The sequence below is a fragment of the Leucoraja erinacea genome, chromosome 20, assembly GCF_028641065.1.
Source record: "Leucoraja erinacea ecotype New England chromosome 20, Leri_hhj_1, whole genome shotgun sequence".
NCBI classification, from domain to species: domain Eukaryota; kingdom Metazoa; phylum Chordata; class Chondrichthyes; order Rajiformes; family Rajidae; genus Leucoraja; species Leucoraja erinaceus.
In genome coordinates, this window is record NC_073396.1 from 20005831 (window position 1) to 20029990 (window position 24160).

Genomic DNA, 24160 nt, shown 5'->3' on the forward strand with positions numbered 1-24160 from the left:
CCAGACTTAAATAGTTTGACGTGATCTATACCATGGGATCCAACTCATCTTGCCCTGTGTGGGAGGGGCAGAGCTGTAAAGTCCCTCAACTTCAGCATGTTTTCCAACGCAAGGAACAGCCCACAGACCGTGCCCTGCCTTTTATAAATATATTTGTCTGATGGAGTAAATTTTGGAAATAGAATTTTATTTACAATTAAGTTACAATGACAGAATTTTGCAAGATGATATTCCACAAGGTAGACAGTTTTGCTCACCATCACTGTCCAGGGTCTCGCTGTGATACACTCTTGAGTTGGCAATTCTGTTTACAATGGTTCAAACCCAGGGCTTTGCTTTATTAGCTGAAGATGACTGAAGGTTGACATGATCTCATCTGCATCCACTTCCCATTGGAAACACTGACCCAATCTAAGTAACATAACGGAAGAGTCCAATTAGTAATATTCCTACCTAAAATGGCTGTGGGAGTGGAACAGACCAGCAGTTGGACTAACAGCGATGTCGCATCACAAAGTATTTCATCCATGCAGCAAGTATTCACAGGTGTCCAGCAAGTTCAGGGAAGCGAGTGAGATCCAAGTCCTCAGTCAACATGGGACTGAGCAAAGACCGCTGGATATCCAGTGGAAGTTACGCAGTAATGAAGCAAACCACAGGTGGCCCGGGGGGGGAGGGGGAGATATCCGAGGGTCATGTCTCTGACCGCTTGGTCTGTTCCTTCCTCTCCTGCTCCATTGCTTTGATGTGCAGCTCCTCTTCGAGCCTTTCCTTTGCTCTGACCACCTGCAACAGCAAAAATTGACAGGAAAAGTTAAAGGTTTGAGTTTTACAAAGCTTCAGCTGCTGCTTGCCTTAATGAACGCCTTCACCATGTATGATCGTGACGCACCTGAGTGTCATCTACAAACTTGTTAATCATCCAAATCATTGATATAAACCACAAACAGCAATGGACCCAGCACCGAACACTGACGCACGTCATTAGTCACAGGCCTCAAGATCAAAAAACAATCCTCCACCACCACCTTCTGCTTCGTTCCATGAAGCCTGCCATGCAGAACGTACAAAACCATGCTGACTATCCCTAATCAGTCCCTATCTATCCAAATGCATATATATTTTATCTCTCAGAATCCTCTCCAGTACCTTGCCCACCACAGATTATTTGGCTCACTGGTCTATCGTTCCCAGGCTGTCTCTTGAACATGTTCTTCAATAGAGGCACAACATTAACCACCATCCAGTCTTCTGGCAACTCATCCATGATTCATACATCTAAGCCAGGGCTCAGCAGTTTCTTCTCTGGCTTCCCACAGTGTCCTCAGATTTATATGATCAGGCCCGGGAGATTTATCTATTGTCATATGCTTTAGCACATCCAGCATCTCCTCGATTGTAATACGGACTGTTCTCAATACATTTCCATTAACTGTCTCAAGTGCCCCAGTCTTCATTGTCTTTGTCCATGGTAAAAACAGAGGAGAAATACTCACTGAGGACCCGTCCCATCTCCTGCGACTCCACTGAGAAATGACGGCTTTGGTTTCTGAAGAGCCCCATTCTTTCTAGTTACCCACTTTCTCTTAATACAATTATTTTCATTCAAATTATCTGCAAATTCTCTTACCTGCTTTTTGCCCTCCTGATTTCCTTCTTAAGTATTCAGTTCCTGAAACTCCTCCAGGGATACACTTGATCCCAGCTGCCTATACCTGGCCCTTGCCTCCTCCTTTTTCCTGACTAGAACCTCAATTTTTCTCGTCATCCAGGCTTCCTTCAATCGAACAGGAACATGCATGCACTGAACTCTTGTCATCACACTTTTAAAAGTATCCCATTTTTGATCGTCCCTTTGCCCTCCGATCATGTTAAGCAAGTTCCTGTCTAATGCCATCAAAGACGGCCTTTCCCCAATTCAGAATTTTAAACTAATGGGCCTGCCCTGTTCTTATCCGTAACTGTTTTAAAACTAATGGAACTGTGGTCGCTTATATAAGAGAAGGACAAGCTTTGCCCTCTCCCTTAGTGGTTCCTCTACATATTGCGCATGGATACTTTCCTGAACACATTTAACAAATTTCACCCCCTCTTAGTCCTTGGCACTATGACAGCCCCATCTATTTGGGAAAGTTAAAACACTTCAGTTCTGGGGCGAGATGGTTATAAAGGTGTAGTTAACAGTGAAACCAAGCACAAAGTTTCCTTCCACCGACCAAAGGGTCTGATAATCTCCAGGGGAATTGGAACCAGAATCAGTAATAGGTCCAGTGTACAGGGGAATGTGTGGAGCCCAGAACCTTACCTTGGATTGCAGATAAAACGATCCACCCACAGATTTATCATTGACCTTGAACAAATGCTCGTAATTCTGTCTCAAAAGGAAAAAAAAATCATGGTTAGAATCTCAATGTCAGCCTAATACCAAGTTTGTGTGCTCCCCACACACCTCGGTCTCCCCCCTCCCCCATGCCTCAATCTCTCCCCACCCTCTCCGCCACGTCTCAATCTATCCCCAAACCCTCCCCCAGCCTCGTTCTCTCCCCACACCTTGATCTCGCCCCTCCCCTCAACAGAGTACACCCCTCTTTGGTGCCACACCTCAGTGGCCCCAGCCCAGTATGAAGTCACCGGGCAGACGGGTCCAGTCATCTCAGTCACCACCAGGCCATGCCCTCACCTCGCCCTGGCTCTCTCCCCTCCCCTCACCTGCTGAATCTCCTCTGCGCTGAGCTTGCCCACGTTGAGTATCTGTTGGGCCTCCTGCAGCGACAAGCCTGAGATGCTGGAGGCTGCGGCAGACTGTTGCCCAGCTCGTCCCCGGGTCTCCGCCGCTGCCTGGCTGGCTGCAGGGAACACGTAATGTCACCGAACAGCCACACCCCCACACAGAACCCCAGGGAGAACCCCACACAGACCCCCAACAGGACCCCTTGCCCCCCCCCCATGAGATTGACTGATTGAAAGATACAGCAAAGACATCAACCCTTCAGCCCAGCATGCCCACGCCGACCATTGATCACCTGCACACACTCGTTCTATGTTCTTCCATGTTCTCATTCACTCCTTACACACTAGTGGCAATTTAAAGAAGCAAATTAACCTACAAACCCACATGTCTTTGGAATGAGGGAGGAAACCGGAACACCCGGAGGAAACCCACATGGACACAGGGAGAACGTGAAAACTTCACACTAGGGGGGAACCCAAGATCAGGATCGAGCTTGGCTCTACCCGCTGTGCCAGAGAAGGGCGGCACAGTGGCGCAGCAGCAGAGTTGCTGCCTTAGACCCAGGTTCGATCCTGACCACAGTTGCTGTCTGTACAGAATTTGTGTTCTCCCAATGACCGCATGGGTTTTCTCCGGGTGCTCCGGTTTCCTGCCACATTCTAAACAGGTGCGGGTTTGCAGGTTAATTGGCTGCTGTCAATTGCCTCTAGTGTGTAGTGTGTATTAGTCAGTGTGGATTCAGTGGACCTCTAAAAGTGCATCTCTAAAACTGAAACTAAAGAAATATAGCTGCAGAGATGCTGGAGGGAACAGCGAGAGGGGCTACTGGCGATTTACAAACTGACACTGAACGGCTTGTGCCGTTTTTAATTGGATTTGTTTTTAATTAGATGATGAAAGCACTGGAAGGGCGGCAATTGCAATGTATCTGGTTAAAGCCGCCAGCCCTCCACAGAACATGATGGACTTGGAACTGGGACTGTTTCTCTGGAATGTTGGAAATTGTGGGGAAATCCGAATGTCATGAAATTTATAACAAAACAAGAGACATAGATGCAACGTTTAAAGAAGAAATGCAGAGCAAGTATTTTTTAAACAGAAGGTGTTGGGCACCTGGAACAGGGGTGGTGGAGGCAGATACGATAGTAATGGATTGATTTTATTCATGTATTGTCTTTTCGATGACTAGTTAGCACGCAACAAAAAGCTTTTCACTGTACCTCGGTACACGTGACAATAAATTAAACTGAACTGATAGTGGGTTTTAAGAGGCTTTAAGATAAGACACATGTCTATGGAGGGATATGGACCACATGCACGCAGAGATTAGTTTAACTTGGCATCATATTCAGCAGACACTGTGGGCCGAAGGGCCTGTTCCTGTGCTGTCCTGATCCATGGAGGTGGAGCAACGTGGGGGAGGGGGGAGTTTCTGCCCGGACCATGAACTGACCGACATCGCTGCTCACCGGCAAACTCCTGGCGCAGCGCTCGGGCAAACGCTCTCGCCACCACCTGGGCGCCCACCACGATGATCTGAGCGAGGTACCGGGCCTGTGGGCAGGGGGGGGAAGAGTCAGAGTCACTGCCGGCCCAGGGCACGGACACCGGGGGTACCGAACCGACCCCACCCGCCGGGGCCGCTGCTCCCTGCCCCCAGGACCAGCACATCCACCCCAACACCCACCACTCTCCCCTCCCCGACACCCACCCCCTCACTCTCTCCCCTCCCCCACCTCACTCTCACCATTCTCCACCGACCGGCTCCTCTCGCCGGAAGTCGCCGGAGTCAAGGACACGCGGGGTCAAAGGGCGGCTCTTGCCGCTGACGAACGCAATTGGACAAGAGCGGAAGCTGCAGCGGCGGGGCCGGTCCTCCAGGAGCAGCGCCCTCCTACTGGACCGGCGGACGCACAGCGCCGCCGACGCTTCCCTCCGCTGGCCGTAGGCGGTCTTTGAATCAAGGCGCCGACTGGCGGCAGGTCCCGGGACTGCCCGGACGAAAGCTTGCACACAAGGGCAAAGATCCTAGAGGAGCTCCTCTAGGATCTTTGCACAAGGGGTCTCAAAGCGAAGTTGGACAGTTCAGATCAAATTCTCCGACAAAGACGGCAGTCATTTTAAAATGCAGTGAGACAAGGAGAGGAAGATCGCTTCTGCCTCTTTGCATTCCTGTATATACAAAATAAAAGCAGCTTCAGTGGAAGGCAATGGATACTTGAAATGGCTCCATCCAAATCCTTAATCCACCTTCTCAGTTCAAGTTCTGGCGAATTATTTCCGAGGGGTCACCCCTCTGAAGGATTTTCTGACGTCGATCTCTGTGACTGTGACCGTAATGCCCAAAGATAATGCCATCATGGCGAATGGGGGCTTGAGAAGGCACATCAGTGTTCTCCCTATCAAAGCGTGCGTAAAACACATTGAGCTCGTCAGGGAGTGATGCTTCGTTGACATTGGAGCTGCCTCCTGATTTTGCCTTGTAGGAGGTGATTGCATTCAAACCCCGCCACAGCTGCCGAACATCCGTCTCATCCTCCAGCTTGGAGCAGAAGTCCCTTTTGGCCATTTTGATGGCCTTACCAAGGGGTTGGGGTTCACCGGGCCCCGGCTCCGGCCACACTCACTGGCTCCAGGACCCGGCTCCGGACTCACTCAGCGGCTCCCGTCCCCAGCGCCTGTCGTGCTCACAACCCCTGCCCGCGAACACAGCCCACACTCCGCTCCTTCAGCTTTATTCTCCGCGCTAGTGATTGACAGCGGGTGCCGGAAGGGGCGTCGCTGGCCCAGTGAATAACAGACCAATAACTTTTGTAATATTTCACCGGTCAGAACAAAACTTGGTGCGCTTGGAGCAGAGGAGAACAGCAAATAAGGTGGCGGAATAACACTAGCGACATAGGGTAACATTTTTGCACAAATTTAAAAACAACGCAAACCGGAAGAGGACAAGATGAGAGTTTTAGTAATAGTATAGAAGAAGATAGCTGTTCTCATACTACCTTTAGATATAAAGAAAGCCATTCAGCCCATCAAGTTTGTACCAGTATTTATTTATGCCTACAATATTCTGTTGTGCTGAAGTAAAGCAAGAATTTCATTGTCCTATCTCAGACACATGACAATAAACTCTCTTGAATCTTGAGCTCCCAAGTACAATCTCAAAGTCCCATTTGCCTGTACTCACTCAGCTCCCCCACAATTCTACCCCCACCACAAATTCGAGAGATAACTTACGTGGCCAATCAATGTACCTGCCCGTCTTTGGGATGTGGGTGAACACTTGGGCATCGAAAGGGAACTCGTGGTCACTGGGAGAACGTGCAACCTCCATACTGACAGCAGTTGTGTTTTCCGGCCTGTACTGTTTGTTGATTTCTACATGGAGAGTGCAGTCGGCCAATTGGCAGCCTCGTTGGTCATGGGAGTATGGGCTGTGGGGAATGTGGCAGTGACAGCAGGGATCCAATCACCGGTCATGTCAACTTGCACCGATGTCTACTTGTGACTGCAGAATAAAATTTGTACAAACCAACCTGGAGGTTCAAGCGATTCCCAGTTACCTAACTCTACGGACTACCTCTTACAGTTGCTTTTTCTAATTATGTATTTGCACAAGTGTCCTTTTTGCAGTTTCTTCCCTTTAGAATTTTCTGTTATTTATTTAATTTATTTTTGTGTTGTCTGACACTATCTGCCAGTGATGCTCCTGCAAGCAAGATTTTCATTGTACCTGTAATGGGCCTGTCCCACTTAGGCGACTTTTTAGGCGAGTGCAGGAGTCTCTGCGCTCGCCACATGTTCTCTGGTGGTCTCTGGTGAGTCTCCTTCATGGTCGCGAGGAGTTCCCGCATTCTGGGAACTGGTCGCGGCCTCAGTTTGGTCGCCGAAATTTTTTCAAAATGTTGAACATTTTTCTGTGACCAGAAATTGGTCGCCATGGAGAAAATCGATAATCCTGTAGTCGTAGGTGCAGTTGTAGTGGGGTTGCCATGTAGTTGTAGGTAGTCGTAGGTAGTTTTAGTTAATCACCTTTGATGACCGGTCATTTTCATTGGCTCATTGGGGAAAAAAACGTAAGCACGAGTTTTCAGAACCAAGGATAACCGACCGGTAATGTTAAATGCCCGCCAAACTTACCAGCTGTGTATCTCTGGCTTATTAAAAGTTGTCTGGCTTCTTAAAAGTGTCTCCACTCCTTCTCCCCCCTTTTTTAAAAGACTTACCATACACTGTGCGAGCTGTCTTAACTTTCCTGTTCATCGCGGTGTGTGTCTGTATCACCTTGGCTTTGCACCGTGTGAATTTCAGACAGCGCTACCCCCGCTTGCCCTGGCCCCCACCTTTGCGATTTGTTTGTGTTTGTGTCTGTGTGCGTGTGTGCGTGTGTGTTCCACTCTGACAGTCGCCGGCAGTCTGCTGAAAAATCGCCTAAGTGAGACAGGCCCATGACTCACTGTACTTGTGGATGTGACAATATACTTGAACATTCACACAGGCACACACACACTTAGACACCCGCACACACTTAGACACACACACACACTTAGACACCCGCACTCACACACACCCGCACACAGTCACCCGCACACACACACCCACACCCACTTACAGACACCTGCACTCATACACTTAGACACCTGCACACGCACACACACAGACACTTACACACACACCACTCATACTTACACAACCCACACACACACACACATTTTACACACACCCGCGCACGCACACACACACCCGCGCACGCACACACTTACACACACACACCCGCACAGACAGACACATGTACAAAGTTTACAAGTCAATAATTAAAAAACAAAATTTATTTGGTCCATTGGAACCTGAGATTTTTGAAACTACATGATACATATATATATATTTTATATATATATTTTTATATATATATAGACTCTAAAATCCATAAAATTCTCCATTTTCTAGTTTTCCAGTTGTAGGAGACTGAAGTCACGGCTGAGGAGTCTCTCTTGCCCACTGCGGAGGGTCACGGCCAGCAACTCCCCTTGGCTGAGGCTGTGGTGGGGGCAGGGGAGGGGTAGGAGGCTGTGGGGGTGGAAGGGAGAGGGGGAGGGGAGGGGATAGGGGGGGGGATGGGGGGGAGAGGGCTGCCGGGTCTGTAGGGAATTCACAATGCTGGCTCTGCCGGGAGCATCAGGGTCTGTGCTCCGGACACACCGTGGGTGGGGGAGACCCAGTCAAGGGATCGCTCTTGGGCCGAGGAACCACAGAAACCTGCTCCTTGTTTCCAGAAGGGGCTGTAAATTCTCAAGTTTTTCTCAAGTGTTTCTTAAGGTATAAAAGAAAATCAGTGAAGAACTGTCCACAGTGATTTTCTGGCTGAGGTGTGGAAAGTAAGGGGCGTTTCTAACCCTGGATCGGGCTCCTAGAGTTGATCAGTGGGGATTGGCGTCTGCGACCAGGGGCACTCTGCCCAGCCTGGTCTTGATCCCCACATCAGAGATCAGAGATCAGCCCAGAGTAGAGAGGCTCACTGAGACATCCTCCACACTCTTTCATTCAGCAAGGATACCAGTGTAACAGTGAGTGGGAAGAGGGGAGGTGCTGTCTCTTGTTACATTTCCCTGTGCAGAGGGGACTGAGCCGGGCAGCCATAGTGGCGCGAACGTTCACCGAGAGATTGGTTGTTGGTCGGAGACGGGAGCTGCCCGTGTGTGGCTGGGGCTGCCGGGTGTTGGGGGGGATCAGGGAGTGGACCCACACTGGGGGCTGTAGAGAGGGGGGAGGGAGCAGGTTTCATGAGGCTTTCAGTGCAGATCCAAGAGTGATTCAGCCCGTCAGTGTAACAGTGCGATGGAGTAGTTCTGATTTGAAGTGGGGGGGGGGGTCTCATGGTCCTGTGTAGGGGATCCCAATGTGGGGGTGGGACAGGTTCCAGAGAGGGGCTGATGGCGAGGACAGGGAGATCCTGGGAAAGGGGATAGGTTGGTAGGGGTGCACGATGAGGGGGTGGGGGGTAGGTTGGGGGCAAAACTGGTGCCCAAAGCGGGGGGTTACAGAGACGGGGGGTAGCGATGCTGCAGGCTGTAGCTAGGACCGCCCCCATGGGGTCAGAGGGGCCGGAGCGGAGGTCAGATGGTGTCGGGGGTCAGAGGCCGGGGGGGGGGTCAGAGTGGCCGGGGCGTGTGCAGGCCGGCCACGTTCGGGAGTGAGGGGGGGGCAGTGGGTGCCACGGCCCGATGCCCACTCCCCCAGCGAGTGCTGCGCAGCTTTGCGGTGAGCCAGCCGGTGGGTGATGGAGAAACCAGCGTTCCCCTCCAGCTGGGAGAGAACCACCAACACCTGCCTGGGGGGGGGGGGGGGGGGAAAGAAGGTTTGGGAGAAGGGAGAGGGGGGGGGGGAGGGAGGGAAGGGGAGGGAGGTGAAGGGGGGGGGGAAGAAGGTTTGGGAGAAGGGGGAGGGAGGGAGGGAAGAGGGAGGTGAAGGGAAGGGGGGGGGGGGGGAAGAGGGGGAGGAGATAAGCACATCAGATCGCAAAAGCATTGCCCCTCTTCCGCAGCCCCCGCTCCCTCTCCCCCCACTCACGGCTCTCCTGCTGACCACCTCTATTGTTACCCCCTTTGTCTGCTTCCATCCATCCATCATCATCCACCTCTACCTCCCCCATCCTGGCTCAACTGGGCTGCACCTCAACCTTCCCCCCACCTTGGCTCCGTCTGCACGTCCCCCTCCCCTGGCCCCCTGCCTCCCCCCCTCCCCCGTCAGTGGTGATGCAGAGTCCTGTCCCCTCCCCCCCGACACTGCTGGACCCAGGCGCTCCATACAGCCGATCGCCAGCTGCCCTCCTGCCCCACGGTCTCTCCAGCTCTGGTCACCCACCCTCTCCCTGTCTCCCACCACCCAGTCTCTCCCTCTCTCACCCTTCCATCCTGCCGCTTCCCGCTCTGGAAGAGAGGAGGCCACTCCCCTCCCCCAGGGGGTCTGCCAGTCCCCAATGAGCCAGAGCGGTGTGGTGGGGTGATACCGGTGAGTGGTGTGGTCCGGCTGCATGTGCCCGCCCCAGTCCCTGCCCCAGCCCTGGTCACTACCTGTGCAGGGGCGGCACGCTGTCAGTGGTCTTGAGGCTGCTGCGGGTGGATACAACGTTGAAGCTGTCGGAGCAGTCGCAGGACACGTGCAGGTAGAACTTGTCGTGCCGGTTCTCCACCACCACGATCAGCCCCGCCCAGCCGTGCGTCAGGTAGTAGCACGTCATGCCCTCGCGACCCTGCACAAAGACAAACACTCCGTCACACGCAGCGGTGCAGCAGGTGGAACCGCTGCCCTACAGCCCCAGAGTCCCGGCTTCTATCCCGATTACGAGTGCTGCTTGTGTGGAGTTTGCACGATCTCCCTGTGACCTCGTGAGTTTCCTCCAGGTGCTCTGGTTTCCTCCCACATCCCAAAGACGTGCGAGTTTGTAGGTTAATTGGCCCTCTGTAAATTGCCCCCAGTGTGTAAGGAGTGGATGAGAAAGTGGGATAACATGGATCTAGTGTGAGCAGGTGATTGAGGGTGTTCACAAAAATGCTGGAGAAACTGAGCGGGTGCAGCAGCATCTATGGAGCGAAGGAAATAGGTGACGTTTCGGGCCGAAACCCTTCTTCAGACTGAGGGTGTTGTTGGTGAGGACTCGGTGAGATGAAGGATCTGTTTTCATGCTGTATCTTTCAAATAATCAGTATAATCAAAAAATAATAAACACCTCTACTTTAGAAGACTGTGGGGACTTAGTATGTCTAGGAATACTTTCTAGGGATATTAAGTTATTGAATTTCTTTTTGTTGATGAGATGTTATCTATGGGTATTGTGTTTACAGACAGTTATGTTGCTGCATGTGAGAATATAATTGTTCCAATGTTGCTACATGTTAGTTTAGTTTATTATTATCATGTGTACCGGGGTACAGGGGAAAGCTTTTGTTGAGTGGGATCCAGTCACTGGAAAGACAATACATGATTACAATCGAGTTTCCCACAGTGTACAGATACATGGTAAAGGGAATAATGTTTAGTGCAAGATAAAGTCCAATTAAAGATAGTTCGAGGGTCTGCAATGAGGTAGATGGGAGGTCAGAACCGCTCTCTAGTTGGTGAGAGGATGGTTCAGTTGCCTGATAACTGCTGGGAAGAAACGTCCGGAATCTGGAGGTGTGCGTTGGGAAGCTGCGGCTATTGCTGGTTGGGCTGGCAACTCCTGGAGCAGGGAATAAGGCCGCGTGAGTGATGTGAGACACGAGGGGTGGCAGGATCTGTCACTCTGCAGAGCACACAGTGCTGGAGCAACTCAACGGCTCAGGCACCGTCTGTGGAGGACGCAGTGTTCGTAGCCACGTCCTCCAGAGATGGTGTCTGAGCCTCTGCCGCTCTTCAGCACCTTGTGTTCAACATGAGTATTGCAGCTGTGTGCCACAACATGAAACATCACTTCACTCCAGGTTACAGGTTAACAGGGATACGGGTCAAAGGGATAATCACAGGTGGGGCATCTTGAACAACATGGACGAGTTGGGGTTAAGGGCCTGTTTCCGTGTCGTGTGACTCTAGATCCAACTTGAGCATTTGAAGTTGAGGAAGTATCAGTGCTACTATTAGTTTGGAGTAATACAGCACGGAGAGAGGACCTTCGGCCCAACTTGGCCATGCCGACCTCGACGCTGGTCCCATTTCAGTGGCTCTCTAGCGAGGTGCGAGCGTGTGTGGAGGTTGTACCTGGATGTGGCCCAATCACAACTGCACCAGGGGTTTCATGTGAGACCATGTGGACAGAAACATGGGTCAGAATAGTTGCGATGGGCCTGGGCCAATCGGGAATAGCGTGGAATGACAAATTGGTCAGCCTGGTGGAGTGTGTGGGCGACTCTGAGGGAGGGGGCGAGAACGGCCAAGAGGAAGAAGCGGCAACTGGAGAGAGGGGAGGGAGCCCCACGCTGACCCGAGTGTGTCCTGCCGGTGGCAGCGGCCTGAGGGAAGCGCTGTTGTGAACCGCAACAACAGCTGTGCCAGGCGGGCAGTGCGGCGGCTGGTGAAGACACTATGTGGAAGGTATTGGCGACTTGGCCGGGGCTGTCAATGGCCAGGGCAGTAGGGATGGAGGATGGGGGGGGGGGGGGGGGGGGGGGGGGGGGGGGGGTGGGGGGGCTGGCAGCCGGGACGGTCAGTGGGGGGGGGGAGGCGGTGGGTCCGTTAAAAAAACAAGAGTTTACTGCGCCTAAAATAACGAAAAGGCACAGAGCAGGCAGAACCTTTCATCCGAGGGTGGAAATGTCACAGAGTAGAGGGCGTAGTTTTAATAGGAGGGGCAAAGTTTGAAGGGGTGGTGGTGGAGACAGATACGATAGTGGTGTTTAACAGGCTTTTAGAAAGGCCGATGCATTTGCGGGGAATGGAGGGACGTGGATCAAGTGTGGGGCCTGTTCCTGTGTTGTGCTGCGGATGCTGCGGTGGGCCTCACCTGCTGCCGGGGACAGTGAAGGCGACGGAGAGGGCAGGCCGGGCATGGACATCTGCCAGTGGTTGAAGGCGCAGCACACAACAGCGTACTCCCCGGGCTCCAGCGCCACGTCGCAACCCACAAACTTCTTCACCGCCCGCTTGCTGTGCGCCATCAGCCTGCCCAGGGCCAGCTTGTTGCCGCTGGAGAAGGAAGCTCGAAACACCATGATGCACAGGTCCAGCAGGTGGCTGTCCGACGTGTCCGAGCGCCTAGGGTGCAAGGGGGTCAGAGGTCACAGGGCAAGTGGGCCGAAAGTGAACTGGATTGAGTATAAAGGTAGACAAAAGTGCTGGAGAAACTCAGTGGGTTTCATAGATGCTGCCTCACCCGCTGAGTTTCTCTAGCACTTTTGTCTACCTTTGAATTTTCCAGCATCTGCAGTTCCTTCTTAAACAACATGGGATTGAGTTTATATCACTTTCTCATCACTCTCTACACACCGGGGGCAATTTCCAGAGGCCAATTAATCTTCAAATCCTCACGTCTTTGGAATGTGGGAGGAAACCAGAGCACGTGGTCACAGGGAGAATGTGCAAACTCCACTGAGGTCAGGATGGAAGTTGGGTCCCTGGCACTGTGAGGCAGCGGCTCAGCCCGCCACCACTGTGCTGCTTACTTTGCTCAGAGAGGAAGCTCCTTCACGGTGATTCTCATTCTCTCCTCTCTGCAACCGGCCACTATCTAACGTTCCTCAGCTCTGACCTGATACACTGATTCTGGTTGCCATTCGTGAAATGCTGCCTGATCTGCTGGGTAGTTCCAGAGCGACAGGTTTTATATCAGATTCCCAGCATTTGCACTATTTTAATTCTCATTTCTTGGAGTGGGGTCATTGTATGGAGAAGAGCAGGGGGTCCGTGGCGGAGTGGCCAGGGTGTTAGCTTGCCCGATGGCAAGTGGGCCCCTGATGAAGTGATAGCAAGTGATGGCAAGTGGGCCCCTGTTAAATTATAGCATTGTAGTTGTGGGTGGGCCCCCTTTGTCTCCTGGCAACCAATATTTTTAGACCCAGTCCGCCACTGCAAGGGGTGACAACATTACATGCAACGCCACTGCAACCCACAAATTATTTCGTAAGGGGACTTAACAACTCTGACTGTGCAAATTGGAGGAGCAGCCACAGTGAGGCCACACGCAAACCGGAGGAACCTCCTATTGCACTTGGGTAACCTACAGCCTAACGGCATGAATATTGAATTACTCTGCTTCAAGTAATACTCCCTCCTTTTTCCTGTACACCCACCCACACCCTGTGCACCACTATTTCTACCATCTCCATCCCCCACTCCCACAGGTGAGGGGAGGGGAAGTGAGCGGAGGGGTGGTGAGGGCAGGAGAGGTGAGAGGAAGTACGGGCAGGGGAAGTGCAGGGAGGAGAGGGAAGAGGAGGGTAGGGGAGGGGAGGGGAGGGGAGGGGAGGGGAGGTGAGGGTCGCTCAAGGGGAAGGGGCTGTTGCACACCTGCTGCCTTCCTGGAAGAGCTGGAACTCCAGGAAAGTGAGCTCGAGCACCGTCAGTGCCGTCACCGTCACCGGGCCGTTTGTTCGGTTCGGGAACGTCCCCATCAGTCGCACCTCGTGCCAGTCAGAGTTAATCTTACAGATGTCAACGGAATCAAAATACCTGCACAATTAGGATGCGAATCAGTCGGGGGTGGGGGGCAGGACTGGAAAAGGTTGATTGACTGAAAGACCCGACACAGAAACCCACCGAGTCCATACCCTTGCAACTTCACAATATGGATTGGCTGCAGGTTCAGCAACCAGTGTGTCGGTTAGTTTGATCCATGTTTAGTTTAGTTTAGTTTGTTGTCACGTGTAAAGAGGTACAGTGAAAACTCTTTTTGTTGTGTGCTATCCAGTCAGTGGAAAGACTGGACATGATTACAATCGAGCCGTCCACTGTGTACAGATACAGGATAAAGGGAATAACGTTTAGTGCAAGGTAAAGTCTGAATAAAGATAGTCCTGGGGTCCCCAATGTGCACAAGATTCAAATATCAAATACAATTTTGAATTACGTGTGAGCATTCCTTGTATTCCTAGCTGACCAATGATCACCCGTCCACACTGGTTCTATGTTAACCTACTTTCTCATCCACTCCCTACACACTAGATACTTTACAGAAGGCCAATGAGCCCACAGACCCGGGTATGTTCAGCATGTGGGAGGAAACCGGAGCACCGGGAGGAGAGAGAGGCACCAGGGAGGCAGCAGCTCCAGTGTGTGTAGTTTGTTGGTTTACCCCCAGGTGCCCAATGTCCAGATTCCCAGCCCTTCCCCCGCCTAACACCGGTCAGTGTGTCCAGCCTCTGCCTTGGACAGGTCCCAAACACCTGGCTTTGAAGATAGAAGATATCTAAGTCTAGGTTTACTATAGCCACATGTACCGAGGTACACAAGAGCAGTCTGCTTTTCATATTTATTTATTCAGCTTTACTGACAGCAACTTAAAAAGATTCTGATTATCGTTGCTTAACAGCCCATACATGAGCTCTGCATTGTGGACCATGCAAGTGCGGCTCCTGCACCATCCACTGCAACGGTGTAGAATGCAATGTACGGTTGGCACTGACAGCTTGATGCAGTCAGGGTGGTAACACACACTGCCATCGCTGCATCTTTCTTCTCTCACTGTGACCGCAAACTCTCCTGCTGGAATCTCCTCTCAAGATGTCCCCTCCCTGCACTGCGATAGCCTCCTCTTGTTGCCCCCTCTTGGTCTTGGGCAGTTTGGGACTGGCAACAAATGCAGCCACTGGTGACCACGACTGTAAACGGATGGATGAACCGGCAGGACTCCCCTCACTGCTGCATGTGCTGCCCAGTGTGAGCCACTCTGATGGGGAGACACTTCAGAGGCAGTGCTGTGGCCATCGGTGGAAACGTAACGGGGAACGGTTGAACAGAAAAGTTCTGAAATGGAACCTGGTGGTTACCCAAAACCCAGTAATGTGTCCAAAGGCATTAGTCACAGAATGGTACAGGCCCTTTGGCCCAACTCATCCATGCTGATCAAGTCAATACTAGCCCCACCTGCTCACATTTGGACCATATCCCTCTAAACCTTTCCTATCCATGTACCTGTCCAATGCCTGTTAAATATTATAATACCTGCCTCGTCTGGCAGCTCGTTCCATAAACCCACCACCCTGTGTGTGAAAAAGTTGCCCCTCAGATTCCTATTAAATCATTCTCTCACCTTAAACCTATGTCCTCTTGTTTTTTATTCCTCTACCCTGATTAACATTGCTAGCAGCCCCATCTTATTGTTATTCATCCCATCTATTCCCCTCATGATTTTAGACACCTCCATAGATCACTCCTCAGCTTCATGTGCTCCTAGGGATAGAGTCCTAGCCTGCTCGACCTCTCCCTGTAGCTGTGATGTGAGATGGAGGGTGCGGTAAAGGATGAATGGTGCCCTCCCCATGGATTGTCCTCACTCACTTGATGAAGTCGGAGTACTCGATCCAGAAGACGCCCTCGCTGCTGCCGTGTGCCATCAGCTCGTGCCGCAGGTGCTGCGGCCAGTGCGGCCAATCGTCCGACCAGTTGCCGCACCACGAGAATCGGCCCCAAGGATTCCGCAGCCTCAGCAGCCTGAGCGGAGACAGCAGCTCAGGACCAGAAACTCGTGCATGAGCCTCGTGACTGAGGTCAAGTGACCTTCAAGATAAAAGGCAATGATTGCAGAATAAACGTGCTCTTGCTCTGGAACACAAACCCGGTGTGGACCTGTCCTTTGTGCTAGTCACAACGAAGCCTTACATCGGACGAGAATACCTTACAGGCGTGAAAGACACACGGGACCTGCCCCTGCTCCACACCCTCATCCTCCGCTCACCCTCCCCAACCTACACCCTCACTGCACCCTCACCACCCTTCACCCTCCCCACTCCACCCCTCACCCTGCCCTCCCTACCCCTTCACCCTCACCCCTCACCCCCCACTCACCCTCCCCACTCCACCCTCACCCCCCACTCCCACCCTCCCCACTCCACCCTCCCCTCACACCCTCCCCACTCCACCCTCCCCCTCCCCCCCTCCCCCCCCCCCCCACCCTCCCCCACTCCACCTCCCCACTCCACACCCTCCCCTCCCCCACTCCACACCCTCCCCACCCACCCTCCCCACCCCTCCCCTCCCCCTCCCCACCTCACCCCACTCCCCTCCCCACTCCACCTCCCACCCTCTCACCCTCCCCTCCCCCCCTTACCCTCCCCTCTACACCCCCTCCCCCCTCCCCCTCTCACCCTCCCCCCCTCCCCTCCCCTCCCCACCCTCCCCCCCTCCACCTCTCACCCACCCCACCCCACCCTCCCCTCACACTTGCCACCTGGAGGGGGGGAGGGGGCATGAATCTGGGTAGGGATGGGACAAAATCTAGTAAGAGGAGGGGGGTGATTGGCAGATGGCAGGACAAAGGCAAGAGATGAAAAGGCTGTCAGATAAGGAGCAAGGAGGAGTGTGGTGAAGCTGGAGCTATGCTGATGAAGTTTATGTATAGGACCACAGATAGAAAGGTCAGGAGTTAAATAGCCGATGCCTTCATGAGGAGTCGAGACGTTTCAGCTGGTGTTGAGGGTGGTTACCGGGAGGAGGTGGAGGCTTTGTGCCCGGTGCTGGGTCTCCCTGCCGCTCACCTGTAGCCTTGCACGTCTCTGACGTCGAGGATGGAGTAGGCGTGGCGAGGCCGCAAGCCCGTGGCTTCGTACGTCGTGTCGTCGACTTTCATGTTGCCACCTCCGCAAGAAGCCCCCATCAGAAATCTGAACGTTTGACAAGACAGAGACGAGGACGTTGACAGAAACATTTGGACTGAGAGAGTACAAACTTTAAGACCCAGTGCGTGCCTGAGGTTATTCTAGAGGTGACATCTATAAAATTATAAAAAGACTGAACAAGCTAGATGCAGGAAAAATTTTCCCAATGTTGGGCGAGTCCAAAACCAGGGGCCACAGTCTTAGAATAAAGGGGAGGTCATTTAAGATTGAGGTGAGAAAAAACGTTTTCACCCAGAGTGTTGTGAATTTATGGAATTCCCTGCCACAGAGGGCAGTGGAGGCCAAATCACTGGATGGATTTAAGAGAGAGTTAGATAGAGCTCTAGGGGCTAGTGGAGTCAAGGGATATGGGGAGAGAAGGCAGGTACGGGTTATTGATAGGGGACGATCAGCCATGATCACAATGAATGGCGGTGCTGGCTCGAAGAGCCAAATGGCCTCCTCCTGCACCTATTAACCTGACGTTGAGGGGAGAACTGATGGGGGTTTATACAACTATATGAGGCACAGATAGAGTAGACAGTCAGAACCTCTTTCCCAGGGTGGAAATGTCAAAGACTAGAGGCCACAGCTTTAAGGTGAGAGAGGCAAAGTGGACAGGAGAATGCGGGGGGGGGTTGGGGGGGGGGGCGGCAAGTTTGTGACACAGAGGGTGCTGGATGCATGAACGCTCTGCCTGGAGTGGTGCTGGAAGCAGATAGAATTGTCATGTTTAAGAGGCTTTCAGATAGGCACATGGATATGCAGGGAATGGAGGGACATGGATCGTGTGCAGGCAGAGGAGATTGACGTGGCATCATGAGCAAAGCACAGAATGCTGGAGCAACTCCATGGGTCAGGCAGCATCTGCTGAGTTCCTCCAGCACTTTATGTTTTTCTCAAGATTCCGGTGTCTGCAGTTCCTTGTGTCTCTAACTTGGCATCATGTTCAGCACGCAGTGGGTCTAAAGGCCAGTTCCTGTGCTGTATTGTTTTATGTTCAATGCCACATGTCTCCACAACCATCAGGCTATTAAGCATTGCAACCGCCAAATAAGCTCCGAACTACATAGATTAGGTGGCATTATTTTTTGTCTTTGCACTATTATTGCTTGTTTGTTTGTGTGTGTGTGTGTGTGTGTGTGTGTGTGTGTGTGTGTGTGTGTGTGTGTATATATGTGTGTGTGTGTGTGTGTGTGTATATATACGCGTGTGTGTGTGTGTATATATACACGTGTGTGTGTGTGTGTGTGTATATAAACTCGTGTGTGTGTGTTTATTGCGGGTTTTACATGTTTCCAAGTCTGTTGTGCTGCTGCAATAAGAAGTTGATAGTTGTACTTTGGGGCATCAGACAGTGAAGCACCCTGCCTGCCCATTCCGGGCTGATGGGTGTGATCTTACCCAGCTTCCTTGGAGCTCAGCATCTTGGCCCAGATGAGGTCGGTGTCGATGGGCTCCTCGCGGGGGTTGGTGGAACTGACCTGCAGCATCAGGCTCTCGCACGGGGCACCGGTCAGGGTGGCGAGCCCCTCGATGGCCCGGCCGGCCTGCAGCGCAAAGTAGGAGCCGTGCAGCTTGGCCAGAGCCTTCTCGATCAACGCCACCCACAGCTGCTTCCTCTGCGCCTGTCACACACACCCGTTACAGCAACAACACGCCAAGCCTCACCAGCACTCAGACACAACAACATCCTGCATTTATGTAGTGCCTTTAGCGTCCTGCAGCATGACGCTGAGAGTTACAGTATCCTCTAACATCAATCTCTGTAATCTGTGCAACTACTGACCTACACATGGACATTGGGCACTCGTAACACGTGTTTACCCCAGTGTTTACCCCATCAAGGAATGTGGCGCAGCGGGTAGAGCTGCTGCCTCACAGCTCCAGAGATGCAGGTTCAATACCTTGACGCTGATTGTGTGGAGTTTGCACCTTCTCCCCGTGACCGCGTGGGTTCGTCAAGCACGTGCTGGTTGGCTGCTGTAAATTGCAGCTGGTGTTTAGGTGAGATGGGGAAAGTTGATGGGAATGTGGGGAGAATACAGTAGATGGGGTGTAGGATTGGTGGACACGAACGCTTGGTCAACTGGGAAGCTCCTCTTTCCGTGCTTTCTGTCTCCACAACCCAATGCTCTCAAACCAGCACCTGAATAAGGTTCAGGATAAATGTCACAGGTAATCATGTGAAGTGGAGATTATTGTCGGATGTACAAGTGCAGTGAGGTTCAATGTACATCTTGCTATTGTGTGCAGGAAGGAAATGCAGATACTGGTTTACACCGAAGATAGGCACAAAAAGCTGGAGTAATTCAGCAGGTCAGGCAGTATCTATGGAGACAAGGGATAGGTGATGTGTCGGGTTCAGACCCTTCTTCAGGCCACATAAGGTATTTTAATCATTGTTAATCCACAAATGCCATTGTTGGGGTTTAAACACCATATAACATACAATGGAATGTCACTCCAACATGTCGAGGTACAAGAGGCTCGAGGGTCCTAGCCCCAGTCACCCTGCTCCTTTACCCTCTGGCTTTCCATTCCACTCCTCTTCTCTCCTATCTGACACCCTTTTGTCTCCTTTGTCACTTACTCCACCCATCTACCAATCCAATCCCCTCACCTGTATCCATCAATCACTTGCCAGGCTGGCACGCCCCCTCTCTTTTCCAGCTTTCTCCCCCCCACTACATCTATATCATTGCATATCTATACCATTCCTAATCTATACCACTACAGATCTATACAGTCCCATGTATGTACCATAGCTTTCATCCTGGATCACATACTGTTGCACAAGACAGACGGAGGCAGCAGAGTTCTCTTACCTGAGAGAAGAGGAGGTAACCGTATTCATCGCAGGGCAGCATGTCATCCACCAGCACGGTTATCCATGTGCCGTCCTTGCACAGCCGTACCTGGTAGGCCCCCTCCAGGCAGAGGGCACGAGTGATCATCACCCTCTCCACCAGCTCGGGCCGTTCAGCCAGCACGGCCAGAGCGCTCAGAAACCTGCAACGGGGCGAGAGCAGCCGTCACCAGCAGGCCCAGCGTGGGGACGAGACACATGGGCCACGTGATGCCGTGGCAAAGCGGGCTCAGTGAAATAAAGTGGAGAGCCGCTGCCTCACAGTGCCAGACACCCCAGATCGATCCTGATCTCGGGTGCTATTTGTGTGGAGTTTGCATGTTCTCCGTGTGACCGCGTGGGTGCACTGGTTTTCTCCCACATCCCGAGGATGTGTGGGTTTGAGGGTTAATTGGCTTTTGTAAAATGCCCCTAGTGTATAAGGAGTGGATGAGAAAGTGGAATAACACAGAACTAGTCCACTGATCGATGGTCGGTGTGGACTTGATGGGCAGAGTGGCCTGTTCCCCTGCTGTTCTTTCAATCAACCAAAGTCAGAAAACACTTGAAATAAGTTGGTCAGGCATTATTGAAAATAAAGCAACAATTAAAAGTGAAACAAAGAAGTTCCCATTAAAAAACGTCCCCATATTTCTGATGCTGATTGGCCCAAACATCCCGTTTTAAAAAAAAATGCTCTATACATTTGAAGATTTTGTTTCAAAACTCAACCTAGCCACCCTGTCTCATGATTTGAATTCAGCATCAGTGGGGAGCTTTTGAAGTCAGGTGAAGTTTCCCTTTCTGTAGGAATGGGAAGTGAACCAGGGGGAGAAGCACCCATTGTGCAGTGTCTGGGGAAGTGAGCCATGGCCAGGGGTAACGGACTATTCCCTCGTCCTCAGTTTGGGCTTGGCCTGGCCTCTACTCCCCGTACTGCCCCACACAGCGAGAGGACTAGTCCACCCATGTACCATGATTGTTTCATCACGGCCGACAAAGGCAGGACTTCCAATAACTTTCGCAGCATCCAGTTTAGTTCAGAGATGGAAACAGGCTTTTCGGCCCACCGAGTCCACACTAGTTCTTTGTTATCCCATTTTCTCATTAGGTTTATGTTTATAATTGTAAAGCTACAGTGAAAACCTATGTTTTACATGCTATCCAATCAAATCAGATAATAGTAAACATAAATACAATGAAGCCAAACACTAATACAATAGGTAGGGCAAAGGGAGAAGATACAGAGCGCAGAATATAGTTCACACTAGGGGCAATTTACAGAGGCCATTTAACTTACATACACGCATGTGGGAGGAAACCGGAGTTCCCGGAGGAAACACTCAGTCACAGGGAGAACGTGCAAACGCCACACAGACGGCACGTGAGGTCGGGATCAAACCTGGGCCTCTGGTGCTGTGCCACCACTGTGTTCAGTCCGAATCTGTGCCTTCAGGCTGGAGGAATGGAACTGGGAGTTTTCCACTGCCTTTGCTCCAGTTGCCAGCAGAGTGTGGGCACCTGTGGTTTAGCCGGTGCTGGGAGAGGGCTCGAGGCTCAGCGTGACCTGCGCACACCTTTGTGAACTGTGAGCAACAAGGCAGAAGCTATCCGTGCCTGAGCATGAGTGGGTTGCACGGTGCAGCCACGCTGCCGCACACTCTGCCCAGGCACCTCCACACTCACCAGCAGTTGCCCAGCAGCCCCTGCGAGATGTCGGAGGGTCGCGGCGTCCTGAAGATGGACCACTTGACGTTGCGGTCTTTGAAAGTGGTGCAGTTGATCTCATGGGGCCGCAGCCACTGCTTCACCCGCTGCTGCACGCTGTCTCCGTCAGGAAAGCCCACCGACTGCGGGCCCGGCGGAAAGCTGTCGTCCACAAAATTCACATGGTTCTGAAAGAGAGCACAGGGTCGTCACTGATTGATTGGTTCAGCATGGACCCTTCGGCCCACCCCTTCCACGCTGACCCCCTCGATCACCCGTTCACACTAGTCCCATGTTATCCCACTTTCTTAATCACTTCCTACACAACAGGGACAATTTTCAGAGGGCAATTAACGGACAAAACCGCATATCTTTGTGATGCTGGAGGAAACCGGAGTACATGGAGGAAACCTACACGCACAGGGAGAATGTGCAAACTCCACATAGACAGCAAACAAGGTCAGGATTGAACCACGTGCCTCCGGTGCTGAGGCAGCGGCTCAACCTGCTGTGCCACTTTGCCACGTTAATAGGAAATCGATAACAATCAAAAACAATGTCGAGAGACAAGTGTTTAATTATCACCAGGATCAGATCAATGAAATTCTGACTTGCTGCAACTTTACAGGCAGATTAAATGTAACAACTCAACAATAAATATACAATAAATAAATTAGCAGTTATGCAAGGTAAACCAAACCATGGAAGCCACAGTACACAGTTCCACCCTAGTGCAAGGTTTGGTGCTGAGGTGCGGTGGTGATTGACCTTGTGCAGTGTTCAACAGCCTGAAGGTTGCTGGCAAGGAGCTGCACTTAAACCTGGAGTCCATGCCTCTCAGCCTCTTGTACCTTCTTCCCGACCTTAGTTTAGTTTAGTTTAGTTTATTGTCACGTGTACCGAGGTAGAGTGAAAAGCTTTTTTTGTGGTGTGCTATGCTGTCAGTAGAAAGATTACACTTGATTACAATCAAGCCGTCCACAGTGTACAGATACAGGATAAAGGGAATAACATTTATTGCAAGGTAAAGTCCAATTAAAGACAGCTGAGGGTCTCCGATCAGGTCGATGGGAGGTCAGGACCACTCTCTAGTTGGTGAGAGGATAGAATCTATCTGCCTTGCTTTAGCAGCGAGTGGCCAGGGTGGTGTGGGTCTTTGATGACATAGATGACTTCTTGAGGCAGTGCTTCTTGTAGATCCCGTGACAGACTGGGCAATGTCCAGCACCCTCTGCAGCCTCCGTTCTTGGGCATTGGGCACTTTCTCCCAACATCTCGACAGGAAGTTTAAAGGAGACGTGCAGGGCTGGATTTTGTTTACACACTGAGTGGTGGGTGGCTGGAGTGTGCTCCTAGGGGTGGTGGCGGCCGAAGATAAGATAGTACTGTTGAAAGGACTTTTATTCAGACATATGAACAGGCAGGGAATAGAGGGATATGGACATGTGCTGGCAGATGAGTTCACTTAGTTTGGCATCATGTTCAGCACAAAGATGGTGGGTGAAGAGACTGTTCCTGTGCTGTACTGTTCTACATTTTATATTTGCGTTAATTATTATTCAATCATTATCGCCTCAAAAAAGCACCAATAGCTCCATACCACCACCCTGCCGTACTCTCATCTTGCTACCACCATCAGGAGCCTGCAAAACCGTGACTACGAGGTTCAAGAACAGCTTCTTCCCAGCAACTATCAAGCTCTTGAACACCGCACAACCCTAACCTCAGCAACTATGAACGTCTATGGACAGTGTCTTTCATTGAACTACAGACTTTGGTCATTTTTTATTAGCATTACAATTATTAATTTATTGAGCTTCCTGAAAATGATTATACATTATGTGTATTGCGTTTATGTATTGCGGCCCTGTTAAGCTGCTGCAAGAAATAATTTCAGTGTTCTGTATACGCATTTGGCCCTGCCCCCCACTCCTACAATCAGTCTGAAGAAGGGTCCTGACCACTGCAACTGATGCGCACCTATTTCTCCCCCTTCATATTTCACCCCTCTTCTATCCTTATCTCACATTTTTCACTTCTGGCCTTTGTGCAAATATCTCCCAATCAAAACCCCTCTCACCTGAATTCACATCACTTGCCTGGCTTTATCCTACCCCCAGCTCTCTTAGAGCTTTCTCCCCGCCTACCACAATCAGTTTGAAGAAGGGGTCCGACTCAAGACATCGCCTATCCATGTTCTCCAGAGATGCCGCTGAGTTACTCTAGCACTTTGTGTCTTTTTCGGTTTTAATTTAGCCGCAAACGATGTTTCTTTAAGGAATATGATGAAGCACAACTAAAGGCTCAGGCAGCAGGAGCCTGCAAGCCTGGCACCCATGTGTTGGGAGTGAAACTGATGACACAGCACCCATTAACTGCCAGGAATGCACTAAATGAGGTGCAGTCCTAAAAAGCAAGAACATCAATTACATTACAAGAAATGTGTTATTGAGGTGTAAATTCTCCAAATACAACATTAATCAGCTCAAAGTACAAATGCACTAACAACAGAGGGTCTTCAAACAAGATAGATTTAGGGGTATAATATTAATTTAGAACAGCAGACAGGAAAACCTCAGCAACTTTAACACT

The 24160-nt window shown here is 51.4% G+C and overlaps 3 protein-coding genes across 4 annotated transcripts in view; all 3 read right to left on the minus strand.

Moving 5' to 3' along the window:
• Positions 1-170: 170 nt before the first annotated feature.
• Positions 171-4618, minus strand: pam16 (presequence translocase associated motor 16). Of its 2 annotated transcripts, XM_055651544.1 has the most exons (5): positions 4479-4618; positions 4201-4285; positions 2710-2846; positions 2306-2371; positions 171-786 (listed from the first exon to the last, which is right to left on the minus strand). In XM_055651544.1, the coding sequence occupies exons 1-5, from the start codon at positions 4479-4481 to the stop codon at positions 694-696; spliced, it is 384 nt and encodes a 127-aa protein (XP_055507519.1). In that variant the 5' UTR covers positions 4482-4618; the 3' UTR covers positions 171-693. The 2 variants fall into 2 exon arrangements, with proteins under 2 accessions (XP_055507519.1, XP_055507518.1); XM_055651543.1 differs by lacking the exon at positions 4201-4285 and having other exon boundaries at positions 4479-4551.
• Positions 4619-7846: 3228 nt separating this feature from the next.
• On the minus strand, positions 7847-10901 carry LOC129706908 (calpain-15-like). The gene is made up of 2 exons (XM_055651545.1): positions 9802-10901; positions 7847-9059 (listed from the first exon to the last, which is right to left on the minus strand). The coding sequence occupies exons 1-2, from the start codon at positions 9966-9968 to the stop codon at positions 8804-8806; spliced, it is 423 nt and encodes a 140-aa protein (XP_055507520.1). The 5' UTR covers positions 9969-10901; the 3' UTR covers positions 7847-8803.
• LOC129707117 (calpain-15-like) overlaps positions 10492-24160 on the minus strand; it is a 142987-nt gene continuing 129318 nt past the window's right edge. The window contains exons 4-12 of the mRNA XM_055651907.1: positions 21548-21756; positions 19842-20025; positions 18418-18641; positions 16894-17019; positions 15698-15916; positions 13709-13870; positions 12207-12457; positions 10910-10949; positions 10492-10504 (exon numbers count right to left, since the gene is read on the minus strand). Of these exons, the coding sequence (XP_055507882.1) occupies positions 10492-10504; positions 10910-10949; positions 12207-12457; positions 13709-13870; positions 15698-15916; positions 16894-17019; positions 18418-18641; positions 19842-20025; positions 21548-21756 (1428 nt within the window). The remainder of the gene's footprint in view (positions 10505-10909; positions 10950-12206; positions 12458-13708; positions 13871-15697; positions 15917-16893; positions 17020-18417; positions 18642-19841; positions 20026-21547; positions 21757-24160) is intronic.

Coding starts and splice junctions, on each gene's coding strand:
- pam16 (XM_055651543.1), bottom strand. Junction 2,372..2,709: donor GCGCAGAGGAGATTCAGCAG/GTGAGGGGAGGG, acceptor CTTTTGAGACAG/AATTACGAGCATTTGTTCAA. Junction 787..2,305: donor CGTTTTATCTGCAATCCAAG/GTAAGGTTCTGG, acceptor TTGCTGTTGCAG/GTGGTCAGAGCAAAGGAAAG.
- LOC129706908 (XM_055651545.1), bottom strand. CDS start 9,968: ATGACGTGCTACTACCTGACGCACGGCTGGGCGGGGCTGATCGTGGTG. Junction 9,060..9,801: donor AGCGTGCCGCCCCTGCACAG/GTAGTGACCAGG, acceptor CCCCCCCCCCAG/GCAGGTGTTGGTGGTTCTCT.